At 36.8% G+C, this 14,670-nt stretch overlaps 4 protein-coding genes across 5 annotated transcripts; 2 read left to right on the top strand and 2 right to left on the bottom strand.

Annotated features, from left to right (window-relative positions):
• The first annotated feature begins 110 nt into the window (after positions 1 to 110).
• Positions 111 to 2,962, top strand: LOC124348964 (transmembrane protein 181-like). The gene is made up of 12 exons (XM_046799386.1): positions 111 to 457; positions 516 to 619; positions 689 to 853; positions 927 to 1,029; positions 1,109 to 1,262; positions 1,422 to 1,502; positions 1,574 to 1,673; positions 1,733 to 2,007; positions 2,074 to 2,176; positions 2,235 to 2,381; positions 2,451 to 2,528; positions 2,590 to 2,962. Exons 1-12 carry the CDS (start codon positions 312 to 314, stop codon positions 2,724 to 2,726), a joined length of 1,593 nt encoding a protein of 530 aa, XP_046655342.1. The 5' UTR covers positions 111 to 311; the 3' UTR covers positions 2,727 to 2,962.
• A 207-nt stretch (positions 2,963 to 3,169) lies between these two features.
• LOC124349066 (glutamate--cysteine ligase regulatory subunit-like) lies at positions 3,170 to 4,488 on the bottom strand. Its single transcript, XM_046799567.1, has 4 exons — positions 4,164 to 4,488; positions 4,036 to 4,092; positions 3,848 to 3,974; positions 3,170 to 3,786 (listed from the first exon to the last, which is right to left on the bottom strand). The coding sequence occupies exons 1-4, from the start codon at positions 4,248 to 4,250 to the stop codon at positions 3,344 to 3,346; spliced, it is 714 nt and encodes a 237-aa protein (XP_046655523.1). The 5' UTR covers positions 4,251 to 4,488; the 3' UTR covers positions 3,170 to 3,343.
• A 957-nt stretch (positions 4,489 to 5,445) lies between these two features.
• LOC124348867 (protein FAR1-RELATED SEQUENCE 11-like) lies at positions 5,446 to 13,653 on the top strand. Of its 2 annotated transcripts, none has more exons than XM_046799227.1 (12): positions 5,446 to 6,706; positions 6,787 to 6,932; positions 7,058 to 7,383; positions 7,464 to 7,719; positions 7,808 to 7,928; positions 7,994 to 8,243; positions 8,312 to 8,521; positions 8,586 to 8,817; positions 8,891 to 9,304; positions 9,459 to 9,659; positions 9,727 to 9,887; positions 12,807 to 13,653. In XM_046799227.1, the coding sequence occupies exons 1-11, from the start codon at positions 6,303 to 6,305 to the stop codon at positions 9,849 to 9,851; spliced, it is 2,685 nt and encodes an 894-aa protein (XP_046655183.1). In that variant the 5' UTR covers positions 5,446 to 6,302; the 3' UTR covers positions 9,852 to 9,887; positions 12,807 to 13,653. The 2 variants fall into 2 exon arrangements, with proteins under 2 accessions (XP_046655183.1, XP_046655182.1); XM_046799226.1 differs by having other exon boundaries at positions 8,891 to 9,373; positions 9,727 to 9,879; positions 12,799 to 13,653.
• LOC124348798 lies at positions 11,462 to 12,527 on the bottom strand. Its single transcript, XM_046799071.1, has 3 exons — positions 12,278 to 12,527; positions 11,678 to 12,221; positions 11,462 to 11,616 (listed from the first exon to the last, which is right to left on the bottom strand). Exons 1-3 carry the CDS (start codon positions 12,515 to 12,517, stop codon positions 11,462 to 11,464), a joined length of 939 nt encoding a protein of 312 aa, XP_046655027.1. The 5' UTR covers positions 12,518 to 12,527.
• Positions 13,654 to 14,670: the final 1,017 nt, after the last annotated feature.

Raw genomic sequence — 14,670 nt, 5'->3', positions numbered from 1 at the left:
ATTTTTTAACTTTCTTTCAAATTCCTGTATATATCAAATCAGTATATTTATTCTGTGCTTTTTAATACTTGGTATACCCATGAGCAAATTTAAAATGTGAATGGACTTGTGGGGGTGCTTTTGCGCTGGCGTTAAACCCTGCGCAGGCGCATCGACAAGCGTAAAATCAATACTACTGTTCCCCCCCAGTTGCCGACGAGTGTAGTCGGCGGAATGGCTTGGCGATGTTCTTTAGATTGTATCGCCTGCCTTTCATTGCATTCTGTCTAAAGCAGGCCTTAGTTTAAATTTTCGGTGTGTAAAAGAAAAACATGAAAATGGATTCGGATCCTGATTTAAGTTTTTCCGTTTGGGGATCTTTTGGTAAAGCACGAAATCAAATGTCACAATTTTGTGACCTTTGCAGCGAATTCAGTCGATTCATTGCTCCAGCCTATCATCACGACCGATGCGAAAGGTATAGTGTATCAAAAACCTAAGGAATATTGTTCACATTTTTACAACCGTCTTTTTAGGTCCGTTCAAATGCGATTGTATTCGATGCACAAACGAGAATTTGGATTGGTTTTCTTGGCCTTTTTTGCCTGTTTTGGCATGTGCGTTTTCATCGGTCTAGCAGGTAGGTCTAGCAATACAGAAACGCAATCAACCAAAATCTTCCACCTTACTTTTAATTATTTTTAAATAGGTCCTCCCATCACGTCCACCACCAACCAGAGCATTTCTCAGGTCAATGGTCATCCCAACGGGAGCGATATGGCTACCGGACCGTACTATCTCGCCACCCCTTTGCTAACATCTTACCATCAACAGTTCTGGGTGATTGCTCAGATCGTGACTGAAAATAAAGATGGTACTCTTGCCTTCATTTTAATTCATTTTCCTGAATTGATCGATATAATTTTTTTTCCCATTACGACGAATAGACGAAAGTTTCGAAAAAAAATTTCACGTGAGCATTGCAATGGACGGAATCATTGAAGACGATCAAGTCATCAAGATGGTCTCTAACGATCACACGCACAACCGGTATCAAAATTTAATTTATTGGTAACAACACTAACTTATGCCGTTTCTTATTATTTTTTTGTTTTGTTTTGCTTGAAAGGACGAGGGATTTGCAATGTGAACGGCAAAACTGCAGTGAAATTCTAATTTTGCACATGGGTTACTTTGACTACTCCCATTACGCCTTGACAATACGTTTTTACGGATTGGAGAGCATCCATAACAGATACGTCATCAGAGATGTCATCTTTTTCGTGAGTCTGCTATTTCTGAAAACGAAACCATAATTATTGGTTGCTCGAGGGATGGCTCGGCCATCTCGACGGGCAACCGGAATTGGACGAAATCGGAGAGAATCCTTAGGGTCCCCCAGCTAACCAAAAATCTGTTTTATCTCGTCATGATTTCTTCAGTTTCGAAGCTACAACCCGGCATTCACGCGTCTTGAAATTTGGTTCCGATTCGTTTTCTTGCTGAGCACATTCATAGTTACGGTGAGTAAAATTTTGTTTCGATAGAAAAAAAATTCCTTTTTTTTAAACGCAGTTTTAATTTGTATTTTCAGTGCTGGTATTTTCTCTGCATGAAAAAATATTCGGTCGTCAATTGGTCCCTGGAACAGAGATGGATGTCAGTTTTGATGCCGCTGCTTATTCTTTACAATGGTACTAATATTGTTAATATAGATATTTTATTTACTAATTATTCCCCATGCTTTTCATAGATCCCTTATTCTCATTGAGCTTCTTGATCGATTCGTGGTTTCCAGGAGCTCTTGACGCCGTATTCCAAATTACCTTCATAAGTGCACTGCTCCTTTTTTGGCTATGTGTTTATCACGGACTTCGACAAAATGATCGGCGTTTAATCTTTTACCTACCGAAAATACTTCTTGTCGGTTCCATCTGGCTTTCAATGATTATAGTAGCTGTATGGCAAGAAATCGAAGAAGTCAACGACCCTACTTTCAGCTACAAACTAGATACGGAACATTTTTACGTAATCAAATTTGATTTCACAGTAAAAGGGACTTGTATTTAATTTCATTTTTTAAATATCCTATAGGGATTTAAGGTATTCCTCATTGTAGCCTCAGCCATATATCTGGCCTATTTGGTTTTGTTAATGATCAAGGCATACAGTGAACTCAGATCGATGCCTTTCTTTGGTACCATAAATTTTTTTTATAATTTTCGGCGATAAATCTGATCTTTTTTTTTCTACAGATATGCGATTGAAATTTTTGACTCTACTTGTGCTATTCGTGCTTAGCATCAGTATCTCGGTGACGTTTCTCCGCTACGGCATTGGTGTTCTTCAAGATAATTTCATAGCTCAGCTCAGCACCAACTACCGCAATTCAAGCGAATTCCGTAATTTTTCTTTTCACAGAATAATCTGTATTTCGGTTCTTACGGAATTTCCGGGATTTTTTTTTTCAGTGGCTCTGTACGGACTACTCAACTTTTACATCTACACAATGGCCTACGTTTATTCGCCGACAAGCAACGCAGTTTTAGGTACAGCATAATTTCAACATTCTTTATTCTGACACTAGTAAAAGTATTTTAAATATCGTAGAACATAGTGTCATGAAAGACAATCCGGCCTTCTCTATGGTCAACGATAGCGACGAAGATGTTGTTTATGGATCGGATGACGACGGTCGGAAACCACTTACTATCAACCTTACTTCCAAAGATGATGACAGTGATTAGAATTTAACATTTAAAGCATTTGAAGTTTTGATTTGACTTTTTTGAATTTGAATCAAGCTTGCAAATTACTTTGTCACAGGCTGTGAATTCATCATTGTGAATTTTCAAGGTATGTTATTATATTTTCATACGCAATCTTGTTTTTCTTACCCGTTCATTAAGAATCGTAACGTACTGTCTCTTGGTCTTGGTTCACAGTACAGTATCATGTCAAATATAATGTACTATCTATCAGACTGAGAGTTTTTTAAGTACAGGGTACAAATCAGTACTTTCAACAATATTTGTTTTCCTTATATTTCAAAACAACAGGTAGAGTAATTTTGATTTCTAAAATAATATATTATTCTATCGTTGAATTAAAAACTCACTTTCGTAGAAAGAAATTGAAATAGTGATCTTGCGTAACTAATGTAAATAAATGAACATATAAAGTAGGATAATTAACCCCATAATCAAGTAAATTTTCTTCATTATTTAGTGTACAAATAAATGCAATTTAACTAAATACTTAAAACTACTGAAACAGAATCAAATGCAAAATGGCACCTCATAAGGTCTTTAACAAAAAAAGGAGGGGTAAACACAAGCTGATAAATGCCAGCTACCTAATGAATTCAATCAACATGGGTACTAATAACATATCCCTTGTTTTTTATGATCCCTCTGCAGCGCAAAAGTGTTTGATATCTTACAGTCCACAATACTTCTTCAAGGGATGGTAAAATGTTCTTCAAAGTCTCAGTTGGTAGAATATTTTGAGGGTCATTGTGAGTTAGCAGTTGAATGTTGTTCTCCCTGGTAAAGGTCACCAATTCAGGTGGCACAACACAACAACTTTCCAAGTTTATCTGAATAGCCTCAGGTTTGATTCTTGCAGAATTATGCAGCTCCACAAATCCTTGGGTGTCAACATCACTTACTCCTAATGAATGTGCTTTTTCTTGATCAAAGACATTCTCCATGGCATTCCACAAAGTTTCACTGTCCTTCAAGTTGATCCCAGAAGGCCAAGAGATTAAAAATAGGTCTGCATAAGTTGCTCCAAGTTCTTGCAGAGCTAAAATGGTTGAAACATATATGTTTTGAATGAGAAAAAAATTTATTTTAATTTAATATACCTGCATCTAAGGCAGTTTTCACATATTCTGGTTGAGGTGTGGAAAGAAAAAATAGTTTGACAGTAATTTTCTGTGAATTACGTTCCTCTGGATTTAGTAGGGATGACAACTCGGATGGGGCAAATATCTTGTGATCAAAATATTTGGTTAAGAATTCTGAAGATCAGATCACAAATTAATCAAATTACCTCATGACTTCCCTCAGCCAATGTTTTAGACAGTTGAATTTTCAAAGTATCATTAAGCTAGTAAAAGGAAGAAAAATGTAAAAAAATACGAAGTATGAAATTTTATTTATTTGCTTGGTAAATCAAACCTCGTCAGCAGGTGTGTGGCCGGGTTTTCTTTTCAGATCTGGAAGCTGTAAAATGTTACCCGTGTGAATGATCAATCCTTGTGTCATTTTACAGTATTTAGACACTTGTCAGCGGCAGAAGGATAGAACAATTAACAAGTAATTGTGAATGTGTATACCAATCGGAACCGGCAGGAGATTCTACAGTGACTTTGGACGAACTAAGGGCGATTAATATAGTACACACTACACTTATCTGACAAGAGACAAGAGAACTACTTTCTAGAATCTTTTTGTGGTAAACATTTGTATTTCTAATCATGACTTGACATTTTTATACATGTTTACACTTATTGAAGTATTTTATTTAGTTGACACTAGGTGGACAATTTGTCGAGCTCTATTGCGCAGGGTGGGTGCCGGACATTCAAGCCAGCGACGTTCAGGCCTGAAAGTCCCCGGCCCCTGGCCTGCTGAAACGGTGCGTAGCACTATGACGGAATCGCAGTAGTAAAAAGGCGCTTAAGTATCGTACTATAGTAATTTGTATCACTAGTAAAATTGAAAATGGCTACAGTGCATCACTAGTAAAACGTATCTCAAATAATACCGTTCGCCTAGAAAATCAAAATTTTCTAAATAATTTATTTATTTCATACCAACAAATGGTCAATAGTAAATAAATTGTCATAATTCTTTTTCAAAATTTCGTGTGAAAAGGGAAAGTGATGCAGTAGTATTTTGTAGTATAACGACAACGTCTCGTTAGTAACAGGCATCAACAGTAACACCCCCTATGATCCAGTATGATATTCACGGCTTCGCCGTGGATAATAATAAAATTATGTTCACGGCTTCGCCGTGATTGATAATAACTTTACGTTCACGGCTTCGCCGTGGATGATAATAATATGATGTTCACGGCTTCGCCGTGATTGTGATTCGGGAATTACCAATTTTATAACCTAACCTAACCTAACCAAACCTAACCTAACCTAACCTAACCTAACCTAACCTGATGTTACTTGTGAACAGAAATACTAGTGAGACAATTTATCAATGCAACGAAGTTCTTATGATACAAGAACCACAAGAACTTCGTTCTTATGAGACATTTTACTTAAAGAACTAGTTATTAATGGGTACTGTTTCGAGTTACTAAACAATGAAATTATTAGTGATATATTTTACTAATGAAACACTTTACTTTCAACACTATATATTTATGAGCAAAAAAAAAAAAAGCTGTTATTTATGGCCACCTTTACTAGTGCGATTCCGTCACTGTGAGATGCACCCTGCTGAAAGCCACAATCCTTTCAGGCCAGTGGCGGCAGTAGGTAAATTTTCCTTTTCAAAGTCTTTAGTCTACATAGGCTACCCTGTTTTGGCGTTTTTAGATCAATATTTTTAGAAGTTGGGAAGGGTTATTTTTTTTTTCTGCCAAGGCAGTTTAAGTCAGTTTTAGCATTTAGGAAGTATAGGCGATCGTGGCAATAGACAATTTTCTCTTTATTGCCACGAAATATGTCGTGGCGCGATGGTCTAAACTGTATATTGCCACGACATCTTTCGTGGCAATAAGGAGGAAAATGTTTATTGCCACGAAATATTTTTCATGGCGCGACGGTCTAACTGTCTATTGCCACGACATCTTTCGTGGCAATAAAGAGGAAATTGTCTATTGCCACGAATTCCTATAGGTTCTCTGCTGTCGTGGCAATACGACATATTTCATGGCAATTAGATCGAAAATGTCTATTGCCACGAAATGTTGCAAATTCAGTCCTGTCGTGCCAATAAGTTCGAATATGACTATTTACATACACATGTGGTCTGAAGGGGTTTAAAGGAAGAAGCAAAAGAAGGAGAAAGGATGAAGGCTTGGGTGGGGGGAGTGTGTTCCTAGAGACAATGCAGTTGCACAAGTGTGTAGTGGCTAGCTATGGTAATGGTAGTCGCTAGCTAGCACTGGTAGTCGCTAGTCGCTAGCCACCTTCAGCACCTTCCACCATCAGCTAAACTTAAATCTGCCAGTATGAACGAACATGTGCTCGCTGCGTTATATTCTGCTCAGAGACTTAAATGTATTGCGTTTGTTGTGGCTGTGCAAATATGCCTTGCTTTACATCAATAATAGCGATGTGATTTCATTTTAAAATGTCTGCGTTACTTGACCGTTTAGTTGTAAACGAAACATTTCAAAGTTTTGAAGAGATTGAACGGTTTGTGGAGAGACTTGCGAGTGAACTTTTCATGCCATGTAGAATTAAGGATAGCAAAACCATCGAAAAGTATAACGATTCGCTGAAGAACGTCGATTACTATCTGAATCCCAAATTGAGATTTCACCATGCTACATTTGTGTGCTCGCATTTCGGGAATCACCGTGATCGTTCGAAAGGAAAACGAACAACCCAGAATGTCCGGGCATGCAAATGCAGCTTTTATTTCAAAGTGGTCTATCAACGCGGCTCAAAAAATTTTCGAATCAGCGATGTATGTCGGGAACACCAAAATCATCCGATGTCGGAATCTACAATCAAAACTTTCCGCGTTAAAGAGTAAGTCTTATATCATACAATTTGCTTTGTTGTGATTGCTATTGACAAATTCTGTATAATAAATTAAATTCTTTGAACAGGAGATTACCTAATGAGATGGTCGATATTATAAAAAGTACAATCGGGGCGGGTGGACAACCAACCCGCATTAGGCAAAGGGCACTTCTTCAATTTGGAAAGGACCTTCCTGCAAAGCACATTCAAAATATGCGACAGGAAATTACAGGCAAGTAACACATTGTTGCACTCCTCTTATAGTGTAGGAATTCTAATCGAATTTAAATACGATAAAGCAACTTTGAGACAGTAAATTTCTTTGCATTTATATAATTTTTATTTTTTTATACATAGGGCTGCCCAAAGATGAATGGAAAAATGCGGCTGAATTGCTTAATTCCTACGCAATAAAAAATAAGGAAAATACTATTCAAGTTTTGCATGACCAAAATGATGTAATTACGCACATATTCATCCAACTGTCTGTCCAAAAAGAGCTCTACAAAAGTTTTGGTCAACTGATTCAGTATGACGGTACTTACCGAACTAACAAATGTGGCATGCCGCTGTACACCCTCTTGATAGAAGATAACTATGGAGTTGGTCAACCAATTGCTTACTGTTTTATGAGAGAGGAAACATCAAGTTCAATCAAGTTGGCTCTTGAGATGTTCGCCAAGGTGAGTCGTTTGTAAATCTTGAGTTCTTTTCTAAATTAGCATTTTCTTCATGAAAAGTTTATTTGTATTTTTTTTTCTAGTGCAATAACGTCGAAGTTACCGAAGTTGTAATAACTGATAAGGATTGCGCGGAGCTAGCTGCATTTACGGAAGTTTTTCCACTGGCAACCCAGCTTCTATGCCAATTTCACGTTTTGGCTGCTGTAGACAGGAGATTAAAAATTGCTAAGCTTGGCGACGACGAAAGAGAAGAAATATTTCAGCAGTTTCGAAAAGCTGTTTATGCCCAAAGTGAAGACGATCTTGCAGAGGCAGCTGGATATCTTTCATCACTAGGTATAGTTGACGAGCATGCATAGCCTAAATTTATCGTTAGAAACGAGTTATTCAGTAAACCTTACTTTGCTTTTATAAATGTACACAGAACATGATAACCTTGGAGAATACTTCGAAAATTTTTGGTTTAAACGTCCAGAGTTATGGTCAACTACACATAGAACTCACTACTTTACTAAAGGAAACAACACAACCAATCGTCTGGAAAAGTAATTGAATAAAAAATATTTCAAGCAACTTACTTTAAGAATTATCTCTTATGCTATTTATATAGATTTCACAGTACAATGAAAAATGTTGGACACAGAAAGCTAATGTTTTCAGAGCTCATACAAATTTTATTAGACATTATTTGTCTTCGTGTGAGGGATCGAAATCAGAAAGCAGTTGACACGACGGTCAAATTTACTACAGAAACTATTCCTCCCATACTGAAAGACTTTGCAAAGCAAGTTACAACGTACGCCTATGGATTAGTGAACAACCAGATGAAGTTGAAAACTTCAGGTTACAGCATAACTAACGTATGGATAGTTCGTTTGATAATGAATTTTCTTTAAATATGCAATAACAAATGATTTTATATCTCTAGACTGGAACATTTGGATTTGTTATTACTACCAGTTTGCGTACTTACGAAGTAGAAAGCGATTTGACAAAATGTTCTTGCAGCTTCTTCGCTACGTACCATTTACCTTGTCGACATATACTGTTTGTGGGAAACATACATGATGTCATGTTACCTATCGACAAGTACGATCCTTGCTGGAACGAAGATAAAGTTGATGACGAATTGCAAAAGGTAAAGTTTTTTTAGTTTCTTGATTTTAGTATCTGTTTAAAAAAATTGTTGTTGTGTTGCAAAGAATAAAAAGGATAGCGTAAGCGAAGGTCGTGATGTGTCTCCAAAAGCCATTGAAAACTCAAGACGACCTCGTAAAATAATCACAAGTGATGATATGTGGAATATTGGTAATCAGCTGGCGAAACAATGGTGCGACGCAATTCAAAACCTATCTCTTCCTGCATTTAACGGCCAAATCAATTTATTGAAGAGAATGATCGAAGGCGCAAAGAAAAACGAAGTTGTTGTTTTCGGTAACTTATTTTTAAATTTTATTCTATCTAAGAATTTACGTTATCAATTTTTCTTCTAATTTTTATAATAAAGATCTACCTAATATAAATGGAACTATTGATACTGTCGAAGAGACTCCTGACCGTGAATTGAGGCCGATGGCTAGCTCAGTCGCAAATTATGGTAGCTGCAAAGAAAACCCAGAGCAAGCATCTTTTACCCCTTCGACGACCCCTAATAAGACACCTACTAGCAGCAGGGCTAGCTCAGTCGTAACTTATGGTAGCCGCAAAGAAAACCCAGTGCAAGCATCTTTTACCCCTTCGACGACTCCTAGAAAAAAACGAACGTACAGCAAGGGTCAACAAAACTCGATGGAAGATGAATTGAAAACTCTCTCCAAAATTCCAAAGTCGCCAGCTAAGAAACAGAAGACTAGTCAATTAAAAAACTTGATTCTACCGTACAATCAACGTCCTGCAGGTCATCCAAGAAAAAAGAACGAAAGTGAGTTTGCAAGATATTCTCTTGTACCAAAGCTATTCTCACAAAAGACTGAATTTGAAAAACAAACAAGTGAGTTTGGAGCTGCTGTATATTGTTTGCTCTGTTACCTAAGTTATTATTGATCAATTAATTTTTATTATACATTATTGTGTAGTGTTCTTAAAATGGGTACTGGGAGTTGAACGAGCAAACGCATACATCACTCCTGGAAACAAGAAAAAGGTAGAAGAGGAAGACCTTCTGGTTATCCCGGATGAAGTCAATAATGCTGTTGTTGAAGAAGCTGTCTTAAAAGAACTCCCACTGTTCATGCAACTTTTCACTGCTGATGCTTGGGTTGCTGTCAATCAATTGAGTAAGATCAAGTATTTCTAAAACAGTATTATATGGTATAAGCATGTTTACAACTTCAATTTTTTTAGTTGATGCAAAGAAATCTGCTAAAGAAAAAGATGAGTTGGTTTTTGCTTGCATTCTTTGCAAGAAAACTATCAAAGGAAACTCGTCTTGTATTGCCTGTGACTCTTGCCAACAAGGACTCATATAAAGTGTGAACAACTCAACATTTCCCACTTCTAGCAAGCAGTGATGTGCACGTCAACGGAAAAATTGACGTACCCAAAAAACGTAAAAGTCATACGTATTTTAAAAGTACTACGTAATAAGTCAAAAAAAAAACGTCAACGTAACGTAAATTTTTTCATACTTCAAACGTATGACGTTACGTCACACATACATCAATCCTTTATTTATTGCTATTGCCCTTAATATACACAGATTGCATTTGGAAAAAATAAAAATGAAAATTAAACATGGAGGGCTATTTTTAGAAGAATTAAAATTTCAAGAAAACTATCAGACAGTTTGTTCCTTCTAACAGTTAGAACAAGTGCAGCCTGACTAAAAAGACGTTCCACTGGAGCACTAGTTGGAATTGAGGTGTTGTGTTTCATGAAAAGATTTTTAATTTGGGGATATCGATTAAGCATCTCTATACTCACTTCATTGTCTGCTAAAAAGTAGTCAACCTCGTTAGGTTTTACCGAATTTTTACTTGGAGTAAAACTAAGAAAGTCTTCTGTTGAGCATGCACTTTTTTCTGAGAGAGGTGATTCTGCATCGCTTAACAATAATTTCAATTTGCTGACAGCATCCTCCTTATCTTTAGAGTCTTCTACCCAATTCAATTTAAAAAATGGATGCGTGTAAGCAGCTATTAAGTACGTGTTGTCGATAAAAAGATGACCGAACCTGTAAATTTAAAAGTTATCGTTAAGTTATTTCACCTACTATTTTTAACGTTAACTTCAATAATATTATACCTATCTTCAATTCTTGCTAGTATTTTGTCACGTAACGGTCCTACATTAAGAAAAACACGCTGCTTCAGTTGCTTTTTTAGCTTCGTAAGCAAAGGCAAGACAACGCCAATACCAAGAAAACACCCTTTTTCTCCCTGAAAGATGTCTAGAATGGCAGCTAACGGTTTTACGCAGTGCATGTACTCAAGCAACAATTCCAAGTCGTCTTTCGTTAGAGCTGTAATGCCAAGTGAACGGAATACTGTGTTGGCCGTATCCAGACTTTTGTAGTGCTTAAGAAAAGACGAAAGACTATCATACAACGAATTCCACCGCGTTGGACACGGTGTTTGAAGTGACACGCCAAACTCTTCTTTGCATTTCTCTGCTGCAATTATAGAACGACCAATTTTATTCCAAAGAGCCTGCATTTTTGAAAGTGCTTGTCGCAGGGCATTTCGTTTCGGAAATGTCTTGTTGTCAAACTTAGAGAGTTCGATATCGACACTGGCAATCAAATTCAGAGTATGTGAGGCACATCTATCAATGAGAGAAGATACTATTAGTAATTTACAGTGATTAAATTGAAATGTAATGATTAAACCTCAGATGAGAAGGGAGGATAATGGACGAGTCTAATAAATCGGCTGAAATCACGTCATAGGTTGATTTATCAAAATGTGCCGCTTCGTCAATTTCTCTTAAATCATCGTCTTCCTCGGCAAGAAGTTCCATTAGGTTGCTAATACTTGAATCTTCTTCATTTAATATAGAAGTATTTTGAGCACTAATATTTGCCATCTCGGCCTATAGAAAAAAAATGTTAAACGTTTTACGTTAAAAGCAAAAGGTACAACTATTGAACAATTTTGAAAATTACTGAGAATTCTTTAAAGGCTTTAACGAAGTTTGAGCCATTGTCCGTAACTATATGAGATACTTTGCCATGCAAGGCAAATTCCTCGATAATATCATCCAGGTTTTTTGCTATGTTCTCAAAATTGTGAGTTCCTATATTATGACGAAATTTAATAGTGTTGCAGCCTATACAAACAAAACAACAATATCATACCTGAGAATCTTCTACAAGAAATAGCAGCTGACTTGCGTATCATAGCTCCATGTTCGTCGGAAACTAGCCAGTGGGCTGTGACTCCCAGAAAACTTCTGTTGTTTGAGCCCCACAAGTCGGCTGTTAAGCACACGGAACTGGCAACACCAAACTCTTTTTTCAAATTTTCTTTAAATTCGAAAAATTTTTTTGCGATTAATTTTTTCAAAGTTCTAACGCAAAACACTTCTACTCTGGGGTCAATCTCTTTAAGAAGATTGATAAAATGAACACTCTCAACGGTGATAAGAGGTCGGGCTTCAGCAACAATGTAATGTAAGATTTTTAGATTGATATTTTCTTGAATATCGTGAGGAAGTTTCTTTTTCTCTGTACTTAATTCTTTCTTCTTGGCAATATTAGATGGCTGAAAAGCACTCACAATACCTTCTTGTTTAGATTTCTTAGCTTGTCTATTAGGGAAAAAAGTAGATGTAGGGGATCGGTCTCGTTTCCTTTTGTTGGCTACTGATTGCTTATATTTCGTATGAACATCGGGATGTTTCTATTATTAAAAAGAGTTAAAAAAAAACACGAAGTTATCACTGAATGCTAACTTACCAAGAGATGACGCACCCAATTCGAGGGATTGCCAAAGGCAACTTTTGATTTCCACCCACACGTTTTACACACCCCTGATACATTCTCCAGTGCAAGTTTCATTTTTAATTCTTTGCGAACTATACAACTACTTTTCGGATCGATAGAAAATTTTTGCACCATTTCTGGTGTAAACGAGAACCATTTAAAAATACCTCTGTTATACCAAGCTATTTCCTCCTCAGCAGTAGTAGTATCCATGTCGCGTTGGCAGAAATTTCTAATCGACTGTCATAAATTTTCACATGGCAGACGAATTTTCGCAAAGCAAATGTTGCCAAATTTTTAAAATTGTTTCTTGACTTTTACGGTAATAACTCATAACTGGACTTTTTTACACGTCAAAAGTATACGTAAAAAGTCAGTATTTTTTTTCACATACGTAGAAGTCACCGTAAACTTCAAAAACAAGGAAAATTGACGTAACGTACGACGTAACGTCAAATTTTCGAATAAGTCAACGTATGACGTGCACATCACTGCTAGCAAGTACACATGCAAGACTTGCCGGAAGAACAATTAAAATCTTCATAGGTTTCTATCTTGTCTTGCCATTAATGTCAGTTGTAATCACAAGTTGCTATCGTTTGATTATACGATGAACCAATGTAGGGGAGACCGGACCCATGTTGGACACAGTTCCAAGTTGGACAGTGTCTTAAAATATAGCAAAAATTGCTTTAAAATTCTAGATTTCACACGAATTGTTCTAGATGTGATGATGCTGGATCCTGTGTAGTTTAATTAATTTCCCGACAGTGGAACGGGAGTTATAGGAGGAAGAAAAAAACACGATAAATTATTGCAAAATTTTTCACCCGAATTATTGATCTTTCTCCAAGTTTGTTTGAGTAAAATTTTTTTTAAACACATCAGTGTGTAAAACAGTTTATCCTTTACAATTGTGGGTAAGAAAATTATTTTTAGGTGCTTTGGTGTACCTACAATTAATGAATTTGCGGGGGGCATGATTTTGAGGCCATTTTGGACAGTTCCAAGGGGTAATATTGGACAATGGGTAATATATGGACTTCAGCGCCACCTGCATTTTTCCCCATCTCGCCCCATTTAAAAGTTGTAATTCTTTCCCTTTAAGAAAACTTTTTCAGTTTTAAAGATATAATTTCCAAAATTTGTTTGGGGTTAAACTACATTACCATCTACATTTCCTGATTTTTTCATAATTTTAAATTCATACTATCCCTCTTTTAATACCCTGTCCCACTTGGTACAGGCCCCTGTCTAATGTCACCCCGGATCGGTAAAAAAACACCGAAAAATGGAAATCAATGTAAGTTCTTAAATTTTAAAGTTACACATTTTAAAAAAATCAAGGGGGTGGGGGCAAGGCTAACGAATGACCTTAGCCAAAAAAGAACTCTTTTGCCTAAGGGGATCGGGAGATATGCGGGAAAAACCGCGACTGTCCAAGATGGGTCCGGTCTCCCCTATGAATGTAATTTGATTTTAAATAAAAACATCGCTCCATTCAAACGAAAGACCAAAGGCGATTAATTGTTCAGACCTTTTTCTAACTTATTACATATTTCAAACAATCAAAACTATTTGATTTAATATGTTGTTACTAATTGTTTACATTACGTAATACGTACCCTGGTAGCACACTTACATCCATCGTCTATCATATAGATGTCTTAATGTCTAAATCAAATCTGATCTATCTGCAACCTAAATTGGATATCACATAGATACTCAATTTACTACGGCCTTATGCTATCTTCGTATAGATGTCCTATAGATCTACGTTTCTCATACGATCACGGACATCCATTTGTGTCTAGAAATTAGACGCTTAACAGACAGACGTATCATGACGTCTGTGAGATGTCCAAATTATCTGTCCACAGGATAGCTTAGGAAGACAAGGACTTTACATTTTCATAATTTTAACTGCTAGTATTAATTTAAAGCCGTTGAACAAAACACTGTTAAATAGTAAAATAGTGTGGTGTAGTGGGTAGAGCACTGGAGTACCACTCCAAAGAACGTGGTTTCGCGCCCATCGAGAAACGTTTCTTTTTTTTTTCTTTTTGCTTAAATTTAAGTCTTTTGAAGACGGCTGTAAGCCGTACCCATTTAGATGTCTTACAACGCGACATTAGTATAGATATAGGCAATCCTATGGACGCCGGGTTAAGACATCTCACTCGGCTGCAAAAGATGGGCGACGTACATCCTATAGATAGAGGCGTGCTACCAGGGTAGTACATCCGCGCAATGTAGGCCTACGGCTGAATTAGCAACATTTCGTGGTAATAGACATTTTCGACCTAATTGCCACGAAATATGTCGTGGCAATAGTCATATTTGACCGTCGCCCATTTCGTGGCAAT

Source organism: Daphnia pulicaria, chromosome 7 (genome assembly GCF_021234035.1).
Source record: "Daphnia pulicaria isolate SC F1-1A chromosome 7, SC_F0-13Bv2, whole genome shotgun sequence".
NCBI classification, from domain to species: domain Eukaryota; kingdom Metazoa; phylum Arthropoda; class Branchiopoda; order Diplostraca; family Daphniidae; genus Daphnia; species Daphnia pulicaria.
The sequence above is the reverse complement of the archived record's forward strand: the minus strand, read 5'-3'. Positions and strand labels throughout refer to the sequence as shown.